A 21126-nucleotide genomic window follows, 5' to 3' on the forward strand; every position below is an offset into this window, starting at 1 on the left:
TCGTTCGCTAGGAAAGCGAGTAATGTTATAATCACCCCCATACACCACGACACGTCCCGTAAGGAGTATAGACCCACCAGCTCCTCCCACAACCTTCTCCTATCCCTGTCTACATTAGGACAATAGGAACTTACAAATGCCCATTCCCATCCATCAACCATATTTTTTAATAAAGTCGCAACTGAGTAATCTCCAATACACTATTCAATCATCTTAACTACTCTTTTATTCCACATTAATAAGACTCCACCTGAGGCTCCCAAAGAAGCCAAATAAGTCCAACCCACGTGCGAGTACCCCCATAAACATCGCACAATACCTCTATCAATGAATTGCAACTTTGTTTCTTGAAAACATGCCACATCCCCCTTCCACATCCGCAATAATGACTTGATACAAATGTATTTATTATGTCATTGAGCCCCCATACATTTCAAGATAAAATCTTAGGCTTCATAAGAACATGGATTGCCCCTCCCTTTCGATCGATCCCTTCTGCCACTTCCTTCCTTCATATCATAATTAATGGAACAAATTAGCCTTCTAAGTGGAGGTAACGCCTATTGCCTTTGCAAGTTTTGGAGCACGAGACAAGGCCTCACTTTACGAAGCAAAAACTTGGTGCCCCAGCGGTGGAGGAGGAGGAGCCATCCAAGGGTTGCTCCCTCTATTATTCCCTCCCAAAATAGAGGAAGTTACAAAAATTTCTTTCAACAACTCTCCAAAATTCCTCTAACCTACCCCTTTCCTCCCTTCCGGTATCACTAGTAGGCCATGCTGTTTCTCTTGCCCAAATTTCGATAGGGTAAAGAAGCTCCCATAAGAGTTACACTGCCTTTGCACCACCAATACTTGAGAACCATTTCTTCGGGATCTGAAGAAACCAAAGGGCCCCTAAAAAGCAATATCTTCCTTCACCATGAGATTTAGCCATCCTAATGAGAGTTGATCAATGAAGATGTGATTCACAGCATGACAGTTGCTCTTAGTGATTCTCCACCACCTTGTTTGAGATTTTTCCACCGGAATTCTTCTTTTCATATTGACAAAGCTTGAAGATTTAGGTTGTGTTTAGGTAATGGAATATTCATTATATTATTATTATTTTTTACTTACTTTTTATTATTTTTTACTACCATTATTATTGTTTAATATTTATCATTATTTTTTTTATTACTATTCACAGATCATGTGAAATCACTTATGAAGGTCGGTCCATATTCCTTTTTTATTGGAATTGAAGGCTGTCACCTAATTGGGCTTCCTTGGTAAGAAAGAAACAAAATTAGAGTTTAAGTTATTTACTTGACCCACAGGAATTACATATAGCCACATAGGGTTAATTGCAGACTCTATTTCTACCATTATGTTAAAAAAATCTAACTTTTGGCATAATTAATGCTTAAGTTTAAAAAAAAAAAAATATTTCCTCCATCCAACGTCTATTAATATTTTTTACCATACATGGCAAATATACCATTTGTCAACCAATCAAGAGTTGATACATATCATTTTGATTACACCAGTCAATCTATTAAAAAAAATACGATAAACCCATAAAAATACTTTTTCATTTCTCAAGATTATTAAACAAATCCGAAAAATCAACAACAAAAATTTTAAAAATATTCTAAAAAAGGCACATATAGCAATTAAAAAAACAGAACTTGTCAAGAAGAACCTTCTGAGGGGTGGAGACATATTTTGTTGATGTAAGAATATAATCTTAGAAGCAAGAAAGAAGAACATCAAGTTCAAACAGAACAAGTTAACAACTTTTTTGCTAAGGAGTGGAGATAAAGGAAAATTATATAATTATGATGTCAGATTAAGAATAGGTTATTGCCTTACCAATACATATGTAGAAAATCAGTATATCATACAACCAAATATCTTTTTCTTACATTAGCATCAATGCCACACTGTTAATGCAGTCCTTTCAGGACAATGGCACTGCCATGAATACGATCTTATTTGATCTTGCAAAGCATGGCAAGAACAGGAGTATCCTTCAGTAAGTTGTCATTGTGCTCATAGAAACATTGATGTTCAAAGCGTGAGCTGCTCCACGCTCTTGGCGTTTCGGGACATTCCAACGCCCGACCCTCCATCATCTTGCCCCTCATATGGGTATGCCCTATATGTAGAACTAGCCTCTTCATTGTCAGAACAACCTGGTCTTTCGGTTAGGAACTGCTCCCAAAAGACATCATTTGGTCTAGCTGGAGCAGCTGCAGGCTCTTCATTGTTATTTGGGGCCCTTTGAGAGGAAGACAAAGCTGTATCATTGGCCTCATTTCTGCTCAATGGAAAGGCCAAAGTATCAGATTCTTTACCATTGGCATTAGACTTTGAATCTGGAGATTCCCGAATTCCCTCAACTACTTGGGGCATCCTACTAGCAGAATAACGACTTCTGTTGACTTGCAATGGAGAAGAGGCCAGAGTTAGATTTAAATGGAAGGAAATGTGATTATCACCTTCTTCATTAGAGGCCAAGCATGGCTGGGACGAGTAGAGCCTTGGGCCTTCATTGGTTGACATTTTCCGAGACAAAGTAGAATCCATGTTAAGATTAAAAGACGTTCCTGTATCTGAGAGCTCTAATGTTTCAAGTGGAAATCCAAAGCCTTCAGTTCTTATTTGTGAACCTTTTGGTTCTACAGATACTTTCTTCTGCGAACCTCCTCCATCTTCGTTGGAACTCTGTGTGCTATGTGAAACAAAGTTAATATCCGAAACAGCTGGTGATAATTCTAATCTCAGCTTATTTGAGAAATCTTGACGGAAAACATTCCCAAACTCTCTAGAACTGCTTTGGTTATCCAGAAAACTATTTTCTACAACTGGCTGTGACTGATCAACTTGAGGCAGTCGTCTTTTCTTATTATATGCCAAAAAATCCATCGATTCAATTCTCTGAGCAAGAATTTCGCCAAAAGTAGGGTTCTGAAGAGCCTTTTTTAAGGAGGTCAGCAAATTCTCCTGCCTCTGCTCCATATTATCCACTTGTTGCTTTAGTTCTTTGAACTGAAGCTTTGCAGCTGACTGCTGCTGTTTCGACCTCATAACATTTTCCTCAAGTACAGCTTTTTCATGCGAAAGCCTCTCAATCTCTTCATCAAGAACTGCTCTTTCTGGATCCACCACAGAACCTTGAGGGTTACTGTGGCTGTGAATGGGTTTTCTGCGGTGAATATTTTTTAAAAGATGCTTGTGATCTTTCACAAAATCTTCATTGGCAAACTCCCATTTCTCAGGATCAACCTTTCGAAAGCCCTGCACATAAACACAACAAAACATACTCAGATAACTTAAATAAGATCTCTACGCATGACAAATTTATACACAAGTAATGTAATGTCTCTTGCTCTCTTTCAAAAACTCTGCAAACCCGTACTAACAAGGGCTTCAAAAAGCAAACAAAATTTAAAATAGGAGATAAAAATTGTGAAAATTAGATTCATAAATAAATATAGAACAAAGAGTACCTCAAATTATCTGTAAATAGTAGTGAAATAGTTTGTAAATACTAGTGAACTATTTGTGAATAGTAATGAAGTAGTCTGAGAATATTTGAGAACAGTTGTATTCCCAAAAAGACCCTAACTCTTCCCCTCTTCTGACCCCTCCAGAAACATTCAAACTAAAAAGTCAAAACGTTGAAGGGAGTCTTATGGAGATTAATGAATGTCCTTTGATGAAAAAGCATTTGCTTCTTTTGAATAGTAAAAACTCATCCTTTCACTCAAGTACAAAATTGTGTTTTTATTTGTAAAAAGCTAATCAATTCCACGAGCAAAAAGACTATACACTCTTTCTCATGGTTAAATATTAAATGAATTGCAGAGGTAATACAAGAAAAATAATAGCATTATAAAAATTGGATGTACTAAAATGGCATCTGAAAAATCAGCTTGTTTTTTAGGATGTGCATTGAATGCCATTACAATTCCTAAAATCTTATTTGAGTTCCCCACATACATTGGGCAAAATACCTCAAGATCCTGTGTGCACTAATAAGGAAAAAAGCAAACAAAAATAGCCCCTTCAGAATCATGGCAAAGTAAAATGTTGTTAACCAACGTTTGTATAAGTCTGCGTGCGCGCGCACACACACACACCACTCACAGAACACTTAAAACATCAATTGCCCTGAGGTCCAGACTCCAACTGATGTGGCATCTGAAATGAAACTTCACAGTGCAAATCCAATTCCAGTTTTTTTGTGTTATTATGACTTTTATGTTTGACTACCCACCCAGAGCTGATGGCAAAAGCAGCAAATATTACTTGTAATGAAAGGGTTGCCAAAAACTCTCCATAATATATTACAATATATATTAGTGGAAGCATTACCATGTGATATCCTCTTGTCGCCCACATCAGCCGAGTTTCTTAAAAAAAAAAAAAAGAAGTACAATATAAAAAAGTAATATAATAATGTGATATCCAAAACTTCAAAATTACATAATAGTCCTTTAGTTTTCCTAACACGTTTTTTTAGTTTCATAACCAAGGGATTCATAAAGGTAATTCAATCTTACAGGAAGTTAGAGAGCTTATAATTTATGACTTTTAAATGGATAAAACTACTTTGACACGCTAGGCTTTTGGTCCCTCTCTCCACCCATGCAAAACTTGTGTGGTTTTCCATCCTTAACATACAAGCAGAAGAAGAGCTAGAGAAGAAAAGAGCCATAAGTTCAACCAAATTTTGGGCATCAGTATGCTAACATTGGCATCCTCTGTTCTATTTATTTAGTAATGATGCAAGGTATGTTAGTTGACTATTTCATTATCATTTAATAACTTCAATTGTTCTAACACATCCCGTGGGTCTAAAATTAGTATGATAGAAAACTGCAAAAGACTAAACAATACCATTAAAAACTATAAATAACAAGATAAATTAAAGAGTAAACTCAAGTGGTTGAGAAAATGCATTGTCATGAACAACATAAAATTCAGGTGCTTCACAGTCATAGTCAATCCCTGGAAATAACTTAAAACGGATGACAGTTTAGCGAAAAGAAGAATTAAGGAAAAAAAAAATTAATCAAGAAGAAGAAGAATTGTAATCTTGTTTGTGTAGCACCAATCAGCGGAAACAGAACTAGAAGGCCCATTTCTAATACTTACTCTATATTATGTCTCCAAGACTGATGTTTTGAATGGAATCTATACGTCATGCATGCCCTAAAGGAATCATAATCTAGTTCTCCTGTCTAGTAATCTCGCTCCGAACAAATCTCGGAGCGGAAAAACAACTTGACAAACCTAATATGAAGACCAAAACATAAACTGAAAAACAACTCGTTCCATGCCGATCTCTGACGGAAAAATTAAGAGAAGATAAAATTACAAATTTAAGCAATCAGAATACTTGAAAAAGGTATTACTAATTAAAGACAGAATACAATTTCTTGATTTCAGCCAACAATCATTGGAGAGAATAATTTGAGAATCTCAATGACTGAAAAACAACCGAATTCATTCGGAAATCCTAACCAAAACAAAATCAGAAGTGGAATTAAAACAAGTTAAGAAAGCGAAAAGAGAGAGAGAGAGAGAGACGTAGGTATTGAGCTGGCGGATGAAGCTGGAGAAGTTGTTGTGCTTGAAGTAGGTGGGGAGGAGGAGGCGGGCGAACTCGGGGGGGTTCCAGACCACAAAGCTGGTCTTGTGGGAGCTCCACGATACGATCTCGTCCGTCGCCGAATCGTCCACCATGTCGTACGTCTTTATCAGAAACGGGGCCGGACCACCGCCAGCACCAGCACCCACTCCGCTCCCACTCGTCGTCGGAGCTCCGTCCATCTTCCTCGGATGGAAATTGGATCCGATTGCGAATGGATCTTTTTGGAAATTACAAGAACCTAACAGAGAGAGAGAGAGATGAAGGGAATTTGGACAATAACTTAGATGCGTGACACGCATACAGACATTATAGTATAATAATAAAAATATAAGATGCCGGTCAAACCTGTACGGTGGATACGTTACAGTGTTGACTGCAGACTCATTTCTAACGTTACGCTTTTGGTTTTTTTTTTTTTTTTTTTTAAAACAAATATTACTTTATCCACTCTATTTGCATCTTCATTTTGACATCTTATATATTTTAATTTTTTTAATTTTTTTCTTTACCTAATAAAGAAAATGACTATTAGTATATTGATATATTTTTTTTATATTTTTTAAAAATATTTAAAAATGTTAAAAAAATATGAATAAAAAATTAAAGAAAAATAAAAAGGAAACTTTTAACTAATAGTAACAATAAGCAGTACACTCTGAACGACAAAATAGCACCGCTCCTTTTTTTCCTATAAATTACTATTTTGAAATGATTTATTTATTTTTAATAAAAATTGTTATAATTCATTCATCAGAGAAACATACATCTATGACCGGATACATTCTGGAATGTTCACATATCAAACACGACATCATAAACTAAAATAATGTATTTAGAGCTCCATCAGTACACTATTTCCTTTTATGATTGGTCTAGTTTTTACTATTTTCGATACTCTCTACAGACAAACGTCCAAGAGACAATACTTTCTGCCTAAATAAAGACTTAACCTCATCTTTCATAAAAAGAGATGACTCAACCTATACAGATAAATGTCTGAGAGACGAATTTTTTTTTTAATTAACAATAAGGAAACCAAAAAGAAAAGCAGTAAGATAGATGCGAAAAAAATATATTACAGTTTGGACCAACTCCGGTAGACTTCGGAATATATGACAGCCAACAAAGACAACACACTTGTCTCTTTTCAGACACAAATGTCATATCTGAAAGTTCTGGTGGTGGCGAATTTGGTGATCTGGTGCATGTGTCGAGAAGAGCTGCAGGAAGGTGTGGTGCATGAGGACAACGTGCAGTGATTTTTGCAAAACTACCACTTTCTTCTGAACAATTTTTGACTTGTGAATCTGTTTATGACGCGCGTGTCTCTCGAGAGTTGCCAAAAAGCTGTAAATCTGTGTTTTTCGACCTGGAAGAAAATAAAATAAAACTAAGCAAAAAAAACTTTTATAGACAAGGTGAATGAATAGAACAATGAGAGAACGAGAGCGAGGATGAGGATGCAGCCGAGGCCTCCCCCCTCCAGCGAAAATCAAATTTGAAACCCTTGATTTTTTTACGGGAGAGAGAGAGGGGGGATAGGAGACGCTAGGGTTTTTCCTTTAATTGTCCTAGTTGGAAAATGATAAAATGATTTATTTTAATCTCAAGTCTGTCTTGTTATTTTGAAATGATTTGTTTTATTCTTGAAGTAGTATACCGTCCACATAACTAAATATTAAGATTTAATTTGTAAAATTTTAATTTTAATTTTTTTCTAAATTTAATTATGATGTGTAACAACCTTACTAAGCCTGTTATACACACTAATTTATAAATACAATTTTTTTCTCGAAATATTGGATAATGAAATATGTTAACTATTTTATAATTAATTAATTTAATAATTAACACTTCATTAAATTTTTTTTCAATTTCATATAATTGTCCTTGATTTAAAAAGAGTTATAAAATAGTTGGAGAAAAATGTAAGCTTATCTTATAATTCCTATTCATTAAAATATATAAATATAATAAAAGATTTGAGTAGTTTAAAAGAAAAGAATTTAAACATTTTTTTTATTAAATGTTTAAAATTGGGTCAGAAATTAAGAAATTATTTAAATAAGAAAAAACTGTGCACTTTGTACTAAATTTTGTAAAAGTTGATAGGTAGATTGAAATTTTTGTGAGAAAATTTGTAAAGTTTATTTTGGGTTGTGTTGTTTTCAGGAAACTTGGGTACATTATTAGATGAAAATTGTTATTTTTTTAATAAAAGTTTTTAAAATTTAAAAGATGTCTGGATTCAAGTTGAAATGTTTATGAAAAAAAATTAAAAGAATAAAATCAAACATGGCCTTATAGTTCTTTTTAAGTTGGATTTTTTTAATCTATCAATATTTAGGTATTTTTTCTTTAAATCAAATGGAACTTTTTTAATGTTAAATCTCTAATCTGCTATTTGATATATCTGGTTATTTAAGGTTAAAATCATTTGAAAGACATGTCAATAAATATTAGAAATTTCAAGATTTCAAAGTTTGAGATAGGTCATTTTCTTTCCTCCGTAACACTTTTTTTTTTTTTTCTTTTTACTTTGTATCTATTTAGTAAGTACTCCTAGAGTACTATGGACACATGATACTTTTATCCTATAAGTGATTGGATGAGAATACCACCTCATTGGTACTCCGAAAATATCTAATAATTTTTTTGTCTAATTTACTACACCTAATAATAGAATAACCTAACCTTCAAACATCTCCAATATGCCATAAATTAAAAATTAACGTTTTTCTCACACAATGAGCCAGTGCAAAACTAATATATACCTTATATCATAAAAGCCGCTATCTCCATATGAACATGAATAAATAGTATTTTTGTTTGACACTTTTTGTTTCATTGATGCCCCTATGTGATCGACTGTTATTACAGTTGTGCCTCGGAGTCATGTGTTCTTTGTTTGGTCCCTACCGTGTGATGCCTAATTGAGTTCTCTTATCTCTTACGTTTACGCCCTCTGTGACCGAGTGTTTGTTCTTTTTTTGTCCCTACAGTGTAGTCTCGTCCTTGTCTGACCGAATATGAGTCTGTCATTTTTGTGTTCCTCCTTTGCTTCCATTGTTTATTTGGTTGTTTGGGTGCCAAATTTCATTCTTGTTCGTTGGCTTCTACGCATCTGGTTGGTTCTACAATTTCGTGGTGCGACGTTGTCAGGTGAGGGTATGTTTTGGCCGGTTGATGGGAGGGGGGGGAAGGCAGAGTCCTTGGTTGTTGTTCTTGAGCATTGATCGCAGGGATTTCAGAGTGGGGTGCCAAAGATGAAGAAAACATTTCTCTCTCTCAGAGTGCTTCTTGGTTGTTCTTCTTAGTTTTGGCTGCTGGTATCCACTTTCGTTATTTTTTTCTTTCCTATTCTATATACTTCGAAGAGCCTATGTTAAATAATTAATTTTCATTTTTTTGATTGTTTGATTTTCATTTTTGAATTTTTACGGCTGGGTTGGATTGGGTCTCGCATATTTCTGTCAACTCTTCCTAGTATGTTTTAGATTTTAGTATAAAATAGATGATTTGTGTTGTGTTCCTCTATTTCTGTTGTTGTTGGTGGTGGTGTCGTTGATTTTGTGATGGTCATTTGTTTACCAGAAATTACAAAAAATTGGAGTTGTTTATTTTTATTGGAATTGGTATGTTAGGATTGAGAAAATAATATGGGTATTGATCACTAGGGGTGTAAAAATTAACCAGAAAACCGAAAAATCAGACCAAACTGGTAGAATCAGTTCAGGACCAATTCCCTTAGTTCCAAAACCGGCCGGTGCTGGTCTGATTCCGATTCTATGCTTTTTAGTACCGGACCAGATCGGTTCACTATATTATATATTTTAAATTAATTTTTTTAATATTATATAAAATTTATATATATAATATATAATAATAAAAATTATAATTATATAGAAGATAATGTTTTTACAATTTATAACATAAAATTTTAATTTTAAATATGAAAATTTATTTCATCATATGCTTTAAAAATAAAAAATATATATTAATAACATTTATGGCCTAATAAATTTTCGAATCTCAACATATTCCTTTTGATAAATACATAATACATAAAATGCAAATTTGTAAATAGTAACAAATTTGATCAAAGCAGATTTTTGTAAATAGTAACAGATTTTTAATAAAACAGATGTTTTTAAAGCATTTCTTTTAATAAACAAATTTTTTATAACAAATTTACATTTTATTAAAATGGAAAAATTAGACCGAACCGGAACGAACTGGTAAAAATGGAAATACCGGTTTAGGAGGGTAACTTGTGCTTAATCGGTTTTCAAAAATGCAAAACTGGTGCATATCGGTTCGGTCCTAAATTTTGTCCAATACCGGATTGAACCGGTTACACCTATAACGCCCCAGTCCCAGATGGATCGGAGAGTTACTTCTTGCCACTCAAAATCATTTTTCAACCATATAGTTATAGACTCCAAAGTTTTCAATGACACGTACAACTCACTGTTTCAGATCAACTACTCCAATGAAATTAATCTAAACATCACAAAATTCTCAAATTTAACATCAAACTTCCAAGATACCAAACCAAGGAGTATCATATTGTGAAACTTCCGTTTATTCATTCTCGAAGTCCCGAGTGTACACACAGGAAAGAAACACATAAAAGACCACTTTGCTTCCAAAGTGAGTGCACTCATATCATATTAGAACCAGAATCAGAATTAGAGTAAAAACAGATAAGTCATGCCAAAGGTTTTTCAGATGCATATCATATCAAACCATGTGCTGAACATAATTATATCATTTTCACATAATTAAAACAGATCCAAAACATTTTCATATAACATGTACAAAATCCTCAGATTTCATATTCGTTCTTTTGCACATTTTAGGATCATTCCAAATATTGCTCATGTTTACACTATTCATGTCAAAAAATAATTTTTCTCTTTCATATAGATTTTATGAGTGAATACAAAATACATAAGTGACGTTGTTTTCATATTTTCTTTTCAAAACATAACATGCACATTTTTATAAATCAACTTTAGTTCATTTTCTTTTTATGCAAATCTAGCATAGGAATCTCGCTTACCTGAACTTTTAGGCTTTTCTGAATCTTTCCACAATCGTGCCAAATGAATACCAATCGTCACCTATACGGAATACTAAACGTTATTATACTTCTAAAATGACTGTTAAAACTCTCTATCTACTTAAATTCATACTACAGAAATAGTTTTGAAAACTATCTAGTTATCAGAAATCTAATAAATACTATTATCATTAAAAATAATCTTAACTTATCATAATATAATTTTATCAAATATGGCAAAACAATTTAGATTCATTTCGAAAATTAACTTAATCATATTTAAAACTCATATCTCTATAAACTACTATTAAAACGATAATTTAATACTGCCAACATATAATGCAGTAGGAAATTCATAAATTTCTTAAGCAATAGTAATTCATAAAATATTCTTCATCATATCTAATTTAAAACCATCAAGGACTTGTATCAAATAATTGGCTTAGTGTTTAAAAAAAAAGATTAAATACTTATAATTTTCAACTTAATAAAATACTCATATCAAATTCAAATAATGTAACAAGTGGAAAACTAATTTAATAAAATTAAAAGTCTTTTTATTTACTACTGAAAGTAATATAGTTATACTTAAAAACAATTCTTCAATATGCCTTTCAGATGCTATATGACAAGGGATTAAAATTAATATAATATAATTAAAATCCTTATTTATTTTCTTTATATGATCTTATGTTAAAACACAACCTTCACAAAATAAGTATAATATATAGACAATGACCCAAAATAGAACCCGCCTAATAACAGGGATATTTTAGAGAAAGATCATAAAATACATGGGTAGATTTCTGGGATTACAACCACCCCAAACAAAAATAATGGGACAGAGACACTCTACTCACCGAGAGAGATGGCCAGGGATGAAGAAAGTGGTGGCTGGACTAGATCGACGGTGTAAGGTGTGGCTGAAGAGCACTGGGAGTGAGAGAAAGAAAACGTTACTCTCGACAGGGAGAGAGAGTGTAACGCCCCGATCCCGGAGGTTCAGAGAGTTAGCCCTTAATACTTAATAACAATTCCAATACCACAACTATAAAATCTAGAAAACTCAATAAAATATTAATTCTTTTGCTTAATCCAAATATACATGTTCCTTCACCGAAACAACAAAGAAATTCTCGATAAAATAAATTAGAAACTCTCAAAGGACTCGAAAATATCCTTAACCCAACACATCAAAATATCCGAAAAGAATCAATTTACTAACTATGACTCTCAAATAAGTACTTGTACCCTTGGACACTTATTTCTCTACAATTCTCACACTTTGCTAAAACTTCCTACTCTTGTTCTCCAGCTAAACTATCAAAATTATCTAAAAAATATTTGGAGATAAGGGGTGAGTTATCAACAACTCAGTAAAAAGAGAACATATACTAGTGTGTAAACATGATTATTTACAGAGTTCAGAATGTAGAACAAAATATTTTTTTTAGAATGCAGAATCAGAATATTTGTTTTCAAAATGCAGCGTTAGAGCTTGTTATAAAAAATATCAAAGCGAAAGTTCAAAAATATTCAAAATCATCTGAAAATATTTGGAGATAAGGGGTGAGTTATCAAAAACTCAGTAAGCAGAGAACATATACTAGTGTGTTATAAAAAATACAGAACATAATATTTTCTTTAGAATGCAGAATCAGAATATTTGTTTTCAAAATGCAGCGTCAGAGCTTGTTATAAAAAATATTAGAGCGAAAGTTCAAAAATATTCAAACTCAAAATCCCTTTGGCATAACATAAACTGAAACATTACATCTTATCTTATCATATCAGAATAGATACCATGTTTAACCCCCGTGGTAGGGTTGTGCAAACCCCAATAGATAGCCAAGCAGAAACAAAATGTGAATCTTCCCCTTATTTATTCTCGGAGCCCTGAGTGTGCACATAGGAAAGATCACGCAGAAAACCAATATATTTCCAAAGTGGGTGCACCAGAAACAGAAAAGTTGGTACCAACCAGAACAGAGGCCACAGTTTTACACCCGTGGTAAGGTCAGAATGGAACAGAATTAGAAACAGAATGTTATGCTAGAGGTTTTCAGAAATCACATCATATAATATCAGAGTATACAAAATCAGATCACAAAAACATAATTTATGCATAAAATTTCATATTCGCTCTCTTTTTCAAAGTTTAGAAACAGAATGTCAAAAATAAGCTCATGTCTACATCAATCATGACAGAAAATATTTGCTTCTTAAACAGAATTTCATGATTAATGCATAACAAATAACTGAGGTAGTTCAAATTTCTTTTCATAACCAAATATATATATTTTCTAAATATCAACCTCATCTCATTTTATTTTAATGTAAAGTCTAGCATAGGAACCCTGCTTACCTAGACTTCTTAGCTTATCAGAAATTCTCCACAGCAGCACTGAACGAAAATCAATCGTCACCTATAAAATAATCATGTAACTTCCATAAATTTCCAATATACGAATTTCAATATTTAAACCTGAAATACCTATTTTAACACCCCAAAACCTACAATTTCTCTTAACTCTAAAATACCGTCACTTTCTAAATTCATCATTTTTTCCACTTAATAACTCCGACCAAAACATTAATATTAACTAATATAATTTTTTACTATAATGTGAGACAAAAACCCATATAGAATACTAAAATATTTATTGAAAATGACGTAGCCTCATGGAGAAACATGTCCTACCGAAAACACTTGTTCATGAAACAATTGGCTAAAAGGGTAAAACTGTAATTATAACTCAAAATATTTACTAAACCTACGGAAGTTTACAGAAACTAAACACTTATACTAGGCAGCGTCGTTGTGCTTGGAGAGTAACGGAGGACTTACCGAGAGAACTTTTGAGCGGCGGAAAGCGGCTGGGGTGGATATGCTAGCGAGTTGGGCGCAATGGTGGGAGCGGTGGCAGAACACTGGTTAGAGAGAGAGAGATCAACTAATGAGAGAGGGCGAGAGAGAGAGAGGTTACGGGATGAGCAAGCCGAGCGTGAGAGAGAAAATAGAGAGGGAGATTATCGTGAGGCGGAGGTGGCGTGAGGCGGACCTAGGGTGACGGAAGTCTTCGCCGGTAGTTTCTGGGCCGCAACGTGAAGGAGCTCTCGATGGGAAGTTGTTGCAGTGGCTCAAGGTAGGAGGAACACATCCTCTATTTCAGGAGTGAAGAATAGAGGTTTTGCAGGATGGCTAATGGTGGCTACACTAGTGGGTTCACGTCTGGGTCATGGTGGTGGCTTATGGCAGCATTGTGGAGGAGCATGCAGCGGCTTGACCTCCTTGGGAAGCTGCAGTTTTCATGTGATGGTTGAGTAAAACCGTGAGGGTGTAGACTGGCTTTTGGTCGTGCATGGGTGAGTCTCTTGCCGTGCGATCCGTGGGCTCGGCGTCTCAAGTGGTGCTACGGGACAACAAAAAAATGGGTGGTGGCTGGAGGCAGCTACGTGGAGGTGCAAGACTGGGTAGGTGGTCCACGGTTGGAGCGATTTGGGAGGAACTGTGTGAAGTTGGGCAGCGACTACTCTTGGGATCGAAAATAGACGATTGTGTATTCTAACGTGTGGTATATATAGGTGATTGAAAGACCAAATTAAAACCCTAGGTATGGGAGAAAGCGGCGTGCATGCGTAGGGATAAAACCGACGTAAAACTGTCTAGAATGTGGAGTCTGAAAATAAACAACACGGGCTTGGAATTTATGGTCCATAAAAAAAAATGTAGTGAATAAAAAAAAATAAATGGGCTCTTCCTTAAATTTTCTCGGCCCATAAAATAGTACTTGAAAAATTTTAACAGGATTTTTCACATACTTAACCCAAAATATGTAAAAAAAAAAAAAAAAAAAAAAAAAAAGGCTTGGTGCTAGGCTTGGGTGTTACATTCTCCATCCCTTAAAAAAATTTCTTCCTCGAAATTTGCTAGTACCACAAGCAAGGCCTAAATATTTATCCGCTACAACGATTCCATGCCTACCCCATTCGTTAATCATAATGTCGAACCTAATTAATATTCCAAAATTGTCGAACCCAATATTCCAACTTCTGACCCTCCAATATTGTCGATCATATTCTCCCATATTTTCCCTAGCCATTCATGATCTCACACACTACCATTTCAAGTCTAAAATATGAACCTCAATAATACAATTAAAGACCCAAAAATAAATTTCAAATTCTCCACCTATTATAAAACCTCAATAAATAACGAAATAAACTCTCAAACTATCATATCACCAAAACCATGCTTCCGCTGCGTACTTTAACAACTTGTAGTCCTAAACATATTGTATCTCAAATCAAGTACATTTGAAAAGAGCTAACCTCCACATTTAACCAGTCAATACACCTTTTTTTTTTTTTTCGTCTGATTTAATTTTGCAAAGTCTCCCAACATGTATGTAGACTCTAATACATCAATATCACAAGTCTAAACCTCTAGTTCCTAATCAAAACTCGTTCCACGAAGTCATCCTAAAATCTAAACCTTAAAACCTGTCAGAATTGTTACCTACAGTCCACATAATATGCCTACCGAAATTAAAATCTCAAATGTCATAAAAATTGTTTCCTTAAATTATGCAAAATCTAAAACCTTAGATTTTGTGGAACTCATTCCATAGGTCCGCAAGTGCTAAAACCTTACATATCATAAAAAAAATCATATCCCGGAGCCCGCATAATTCTACAACCTTAAATCTCCTCAAAAATACTTTTAAAGTATGTACCATCTCTAAATCTCAAATCTCCAAAAACTCGACGACGAGCAGCCATCCTGAGATCTTAAACTCAGTTAAACATTCTAGTGAAAGAAACAATATGTATAAACAAAATATAAATAACAGCTAAAATATTTAAAAACAAGTTAAAAATAAATAAATGAATCAATGAAATCTTGAACTTGTTTTAACCATTCTTAGCCATATCTTTAACCAACTCATATGGTTCTTCCTACCATCTATAATTGTAAACCAGACATCGCTCTAAACTCCCGTACGTCTTTAGAATCTAAACATTAAATTAATCTTATAAAGATTATCTCTTATAGTCCCCCAAAGTAGCTTGTCGGATCTAAAATCCCTAAACCTTAAAATCCCAAAACTCAATCATAAAGTCTGCAAAATCTAAAATCTTAAATATCCACATAATCATCTCTTATTCTTTAAAATTCCACACCTCAAATCTGAAGTTTCTTCCTAAACCCACAGATATCCACACCTTATATGTTTATAGTCTGTAGAATCTCAAACCTGGCTCTGATACCAACTGTAACGCCTCGATCCCGGAGGTTCAGAGAGTTATCTCTTAATACTTAATAACAATTCCAATACCATAACTATAAAATTTAGAAAACTCAATAAAATATTAATTCTTTTGCTCAAACCAAATATACATGTTCCTTCACCGAAACAACAAAAAAATTCTCGATAAAATAAATTAGAAATTCTCCAAGGACTCGAAAATATCCTTAACCCAACACATCAAAATATCTGAAAAGAATCAATTTAATAACTATGACTCTCAAATAAGTACTTGTACCCTCGGGCACTTGATTCTCTACGATCCTCACACTTTGCTAACACTTCATACTCTTGTTCTCCAGCTGAACCATCAAAATCATTTGAAAAATATTTGGAGATAAGGGGTAAGTTATCAACAACTCAGTAAGAAGAGAACATATACTAGTGTGTAAACATGAGCATTTACAAAGTTCAGAATGCAGAACAAAATATTTTCTTTAGAATGCAAAATCAGAATATTTTTTTTCAAAATGCAGCGTCAGAGCTTGTTATAAAAAATATCAGAGTGAAAGTTCAAAAATATTCAAAATAAAAATCCCTTTGGCATAGTATAAACTGAAATATCACATCTTATCTTATTATATCAGAACAGATAACATGTTTAACCCCCGTGGTAAAGTTGTGCAAACCCAGGTAGCCAGCCGAGCAGAAACAGAATGTGAATCTTCCCCTTATACATTCTCGAAGCCCCGAGTGTGCACATAGGAAAGATCACGTAGAAAACCACTTCGTTTCCAAAGTGGGTGCACCAAAAATAGAAAAGTTGGTACCAACCCGAACAGAGGCCATAGTTTTATACCCGTGGTAAGGTCAGAAAGGAATAGAAACAGAAACAGAATGTTATGCCAGAGGATTTTAGAAATCACATCATATCATATCAGAGTACAGAAAATCTTCAGAACAAAACAAAATCAGATCACAAAAACATAATTTATGCACAAAATTTCATATTCGCTCTCTTTTTCAAAGTTCAGAAACAGAATGTAAAAAATAAGCTCATGTCTACACCAGTCATGACAAAAAATACTTTATTCTTAAACAGAATCTCATGAGTAACGCAAAACAAATAACTAAGGTAATTCAAATTTCTTTTCGTAACCAAATATGTATATTTTCTAAAAATCAACCTCAGCTCATTTATTTTAATGTAAAGTCTAGTATAGGAATCCCGCTTATCTGGACTTTTTAGCATATCAGAAATTCTTCACAGCAGTACTAAACGAAAATCAATCGTCACCTATAAAATAATCATGTAACTTCTATAAATTTCCAATCTACGAATTTCAATATCTAAACCTGAAATACCTATTTTAATACTCCAAAACCTACAATTTCTCTTAACTCTTAAATACCTTCACTTTCTAAATTCATCCTTTTTTCCACTTAATAACTCCGACCAAAACATTAATATTAACTAATATAATTTTGTACTATAACATGAGACAAAAACCCGCATAGAATACTATAATATTTATTGAAAACGAAGTAACCTCATGGAAAAACATGTCCTACCGAAAACACTTGTTCATGAAACAATTGGCCAAAAGGGTAAAACTATAATTATAACTCAAAATATTTACTAAACCTACGGAAGTTTACGGAAACTAAACACTTATACTAGGCAGTGTCGTTATGCTTGGAGAGTAATCGTGGACTTACCGAGAGGAGTTTTGAGCGGCGGAAAGCGGCTACACTGGCGAGTTGGGCATGGGGGTGGGAGCGGTGGCAGAACATTGGTTAGAGATAGAGAGATCAACTAAAGAGAGAGGGAGAGAGAGAGAGGTTACGGGATGAGCAAGCCGAGTGTGAGAGAGAAAATAGAGAGGGAGATTGCCGTGAGGTGGAGGTGGCTTAAGGCGGACCTAGGGTGACGGAAGTCTTCGCCGGCAGTTTCTGGGCCGCAACGTGAATGAGCTCTCAGTGGGAAGTTGTCGCAGTGGCTCAAGGTAGGAGGAACACATCCTCTGTTTCAGGAGTGAAGAACAGAGGTTTTTTGGGATGGCTAATTGTGGCTACACTAGTTGGTTTACATCTGGGTCCCAGCGGTGGCTTATGGCAGCGTTGTGGAGGAGCATGCAGCGGCTTGACCTCCTTGGGAAGCTGCAGTTTCCTTGTGATGGTTGAGTAAAACCGCGAAGGTGCAGACTGGCTTTTGGCCGTGCGTGGGTGAGTCTCCTGCCGTGCAATCTGTGGGCTCGGCGTCTCATGTGGTGCTACGGGACAACAAAAAAAACTGGGTGGTGGTTGGCGGCAGCTACGTGGAGGTGCAGGACTGGGTAGGGGGTGCACGGTTGGAGCGGTTTGGGAGGAATTGCATGAAACTTTGTAGCGGCTACTCTTGGGATCGAAAAGAGACGATTGTGTATTCTAACGTGTGGTATATATAGGTGATTGAAAGACCAAATTAAAACCCTAGATATGGGGGAAAGCGGCATGCATGCATAGGGATAAAATCGACGTAAAACTATCTTGAACGTGGAGTCTGAAAATAATATAACACGGGCTTGGACTTTATGGTCCATAAAAAAAATTTAGTGAATAAAAAAACTAAAAGGGCTCTTCCTTAATTTTTTTTGGCCCATAAAATAGTACTTTAAAAATTTTAACAGGATTTTTCACATACTTAACCCAAAAATATGTAAAAAAAAAAAAAAAAAGGCTTGGCGCAAGGCCCGGGTGTTACAGAGAGAGTTTGTGGTTGCAAGAAAGAGAGAAAACAACCAAGAAAAAGAGGGAGAGAGAACTCGAGAGGTGGGGGCCGCAGGTCGGAACGTGAATTCTTCATCTTTAGTGTCTTTTGTTGCCTATGAAGCTGTCTGAGGGTGGTGGGTGATCGTGCGGGGATTGACATGTGCATGGGGCTGGTACTCGTTTGAGGACATGGAGAGGCTGGGTCATGGGGGCTGTCCTAGGGTGCTGTAACTAGGTGCGATTGGTTGCTTCTGTCGTGCGTCCTACATGGTTTGGAGGTGGAAAGTGGTTCGCGGAGGAGGAGATGTGCGGCAGCTTGCTCACAAGTTTTGGTTGACGTTGCTCTGTTTCAGTGTAACAAAACAGAGGAGGAGGAGGCTTGCATGCTGCAGTGCATGCACTGGTAGACTGTTTGTGGGAGGTGTGAGGCGGTGGACCTCTGCTTGGATGCTAGTGGCGAAGATACAGCTTGGCAGGGGCGTGCGGTTGAGAAAATGGGTTGTTGGTTGTTCTCGTGTGCATGGTGTAGTAATGTCGTGGGTGTGGAAGTCGTGCAACATTGGAGGTTTTCTTTCGTGGTTTTCTGTGGGTCTTGTTGCTGGCTATGGAAGAGCATGCCACGGCTCTTACGTATGGTGGTGCGTCCATTACGCATGTTTGCAGTAGGCAGTATATCGTGGTGATATAAGGTGAATACGACGAGATTCACAGAGAAGAAAAGAGAAGGAGAGGGAGAACATTGGGTGTGAAGTGGGTGCACATTTGAAACGGGATGTGAGTAGTGGATGAAGAAAAATAAACTGACGAAGAAGATAGAGAGAGAATTTACAAGGCAAAGTTTATGTGAGAACCCAAAATGACATTGAAGGCGTAGGGGAGAGGGAAATAAGAAGATGAGGGAGAGCAGTTGTTGAGAGAAATTAGGACGTAGGTAACTAGGAAAGAAAACTGTTGAGGAAACCGTCCGGTAAGGGAGAGAAAAGAGGGAGAAAAATTAAATAATAAAAATAATAATGAAGAAGATAAAATAATAGTAATAATAAATAAAATAAGAGTGCACACACTACTCATAAATGGAGCGATTTTCCTTATAAACAACAGAGCTTCTCTATGGGCCTGGACTAAGATTGGGCCCAAGTGTTACAACACCCCTATTGGTTACGGGTTGGGATTTAATGCTTTTGGAAATCTCATAGAGATGGAAATTTTTCTCAACCTTAGAGAGAGAGAAAGATAGGGACAAATAGAGACCAATGGATTGTTGTGGAAGATCAAATTCTCTCTGATTGATCGTGTTCTCGTTCAATCTCTAATGATCTTATTTATTTTTATTTTTATTTATTGCTTATGTTTTCGCTTTTTTTTTTTTTGTTGTTGTTGGAAATGGAAGATTATTGTGTTTTTGAGTGATGGCCTTGTATTTTTCTGAAATTCTTATTTGAATTTCTTTGTTTCGTATGAAGAAGGAAAGCCAGGATAGCTTAAGGGGCAAGCATGTGCAAATTTGAGGAATGATTCGGGGGCTTTTGGTCATTGGGCAGTGTTGGACTTGGTAAATATGATTGTAGTGGAGGTGGGACCCCAGAGCAACATATATTGTACTAATGATATTTACGACGAGACAATGGTGGTGGGTTTAGTTTGAATAAGATAAGCAGTGTGTGAAGATTGCACTTTTGAGTGTACGTAGAATACCCCGCATTGGTTGCTTTTTGAGTATTTCTTGCTGCAAAGAATTTCCTAAGCCAGCACTCAGTTGAGTATTTCTTTAAGTTTTAAGCCAACAAAGACTGAGCACCTTAGAGTACTCGACTTTGTATTTCTTAACAAAAACTGAGTTCATTGCACTCAGCAAGAAATGCTGGGTCTTGTTGGAAATTACCAGGCCAACAAAACTCAGTTAAAAAAAAAAAAAAAAAAAAACAAACAAAAAGAATCAATTTTTGCTGTCATGTTTGGAAATTCCTAGACCATCTAAGCACTCATCTAATTACCCAGTATTTTTTAGTATTTCTTGTAGAAAGGATTATACCCAACATTGCTTTCTGCAACTCATTCCTATCTTTTTGTTTAAAGGAACTTATTTTGGGCGAGTAGTTTAAAGGAAATTGCTTTGTTCTCTTTAGAAATCTTTTCACAGAGAGAGATCAGAACATAGTTCCAGTTGCGGGATTTGGGTTTGTTTAGATGAGTGCTTAGATATGGTCCATTAATCAATGCTGCAGTTAACAAACAAAAGATCCAATTTCAACACCAAGAAGGGAATGAATGTTAGTATGATTAGTTTATTTCTTTCCCAATGATTGAGTTGGCTCCCCTCGAAAGAAATTTGTCCAAAATCTCTACCTAGTGGGAAAATTAGTACATTGAGAGAGGATTAAATCCTGGAAAATTATGATATTAACAATAACAGCAACGAC

General features: G+C 35.3%; 1 protein-coding gene across 1 annotated transcript; it reads right to left on the minus strand.

Annotated features, from left to right (window-relative positions):
• Positions 1-1791: 1791 nt before the first annotated feature.
• LOC121246865 (heat stress transcription factor A-5) lies at positions 1792-5926 on the minus strand. Its single transcript, XM_041145175.1, has 2 exons — positions 5578-5926; positions 1792-3279 (listed from the first exon to the last, which is right to left on the minus strand). The coding sequence occupies exons 1-2, from the start codon at positions 5818-5820 to the stop codon at positions 2050-2052; spliced, it is 1473 nt and encodes a 490-aa protein (XP_041001109.1). The 5' UTR covers positions 5821-5926; the 3' UTR covers positions 1792-2049.
• Between the last annotated feature and the right edge of the window lie 15200 nt (positions 5927-21126).

This window comes from Juglans microcarpa x Juglans regia, chromosome 1S (assembly GCF_004785595.1).
Source record: "Juglans microcarpa x Juglans regia isolate MS1-56 chromosome 1S, Jm3101_v1.0, whole genome shotgun sequence".
In the NCBI taxonomy this organism is placed as follows: domain Eukaryota; kingdom Viridiplantae; phylum Streptophyta; class Magnoliopsida; order Fagales; family Juglandaceae; genus Juglans; species Juglans microcarpa x Juglans regia.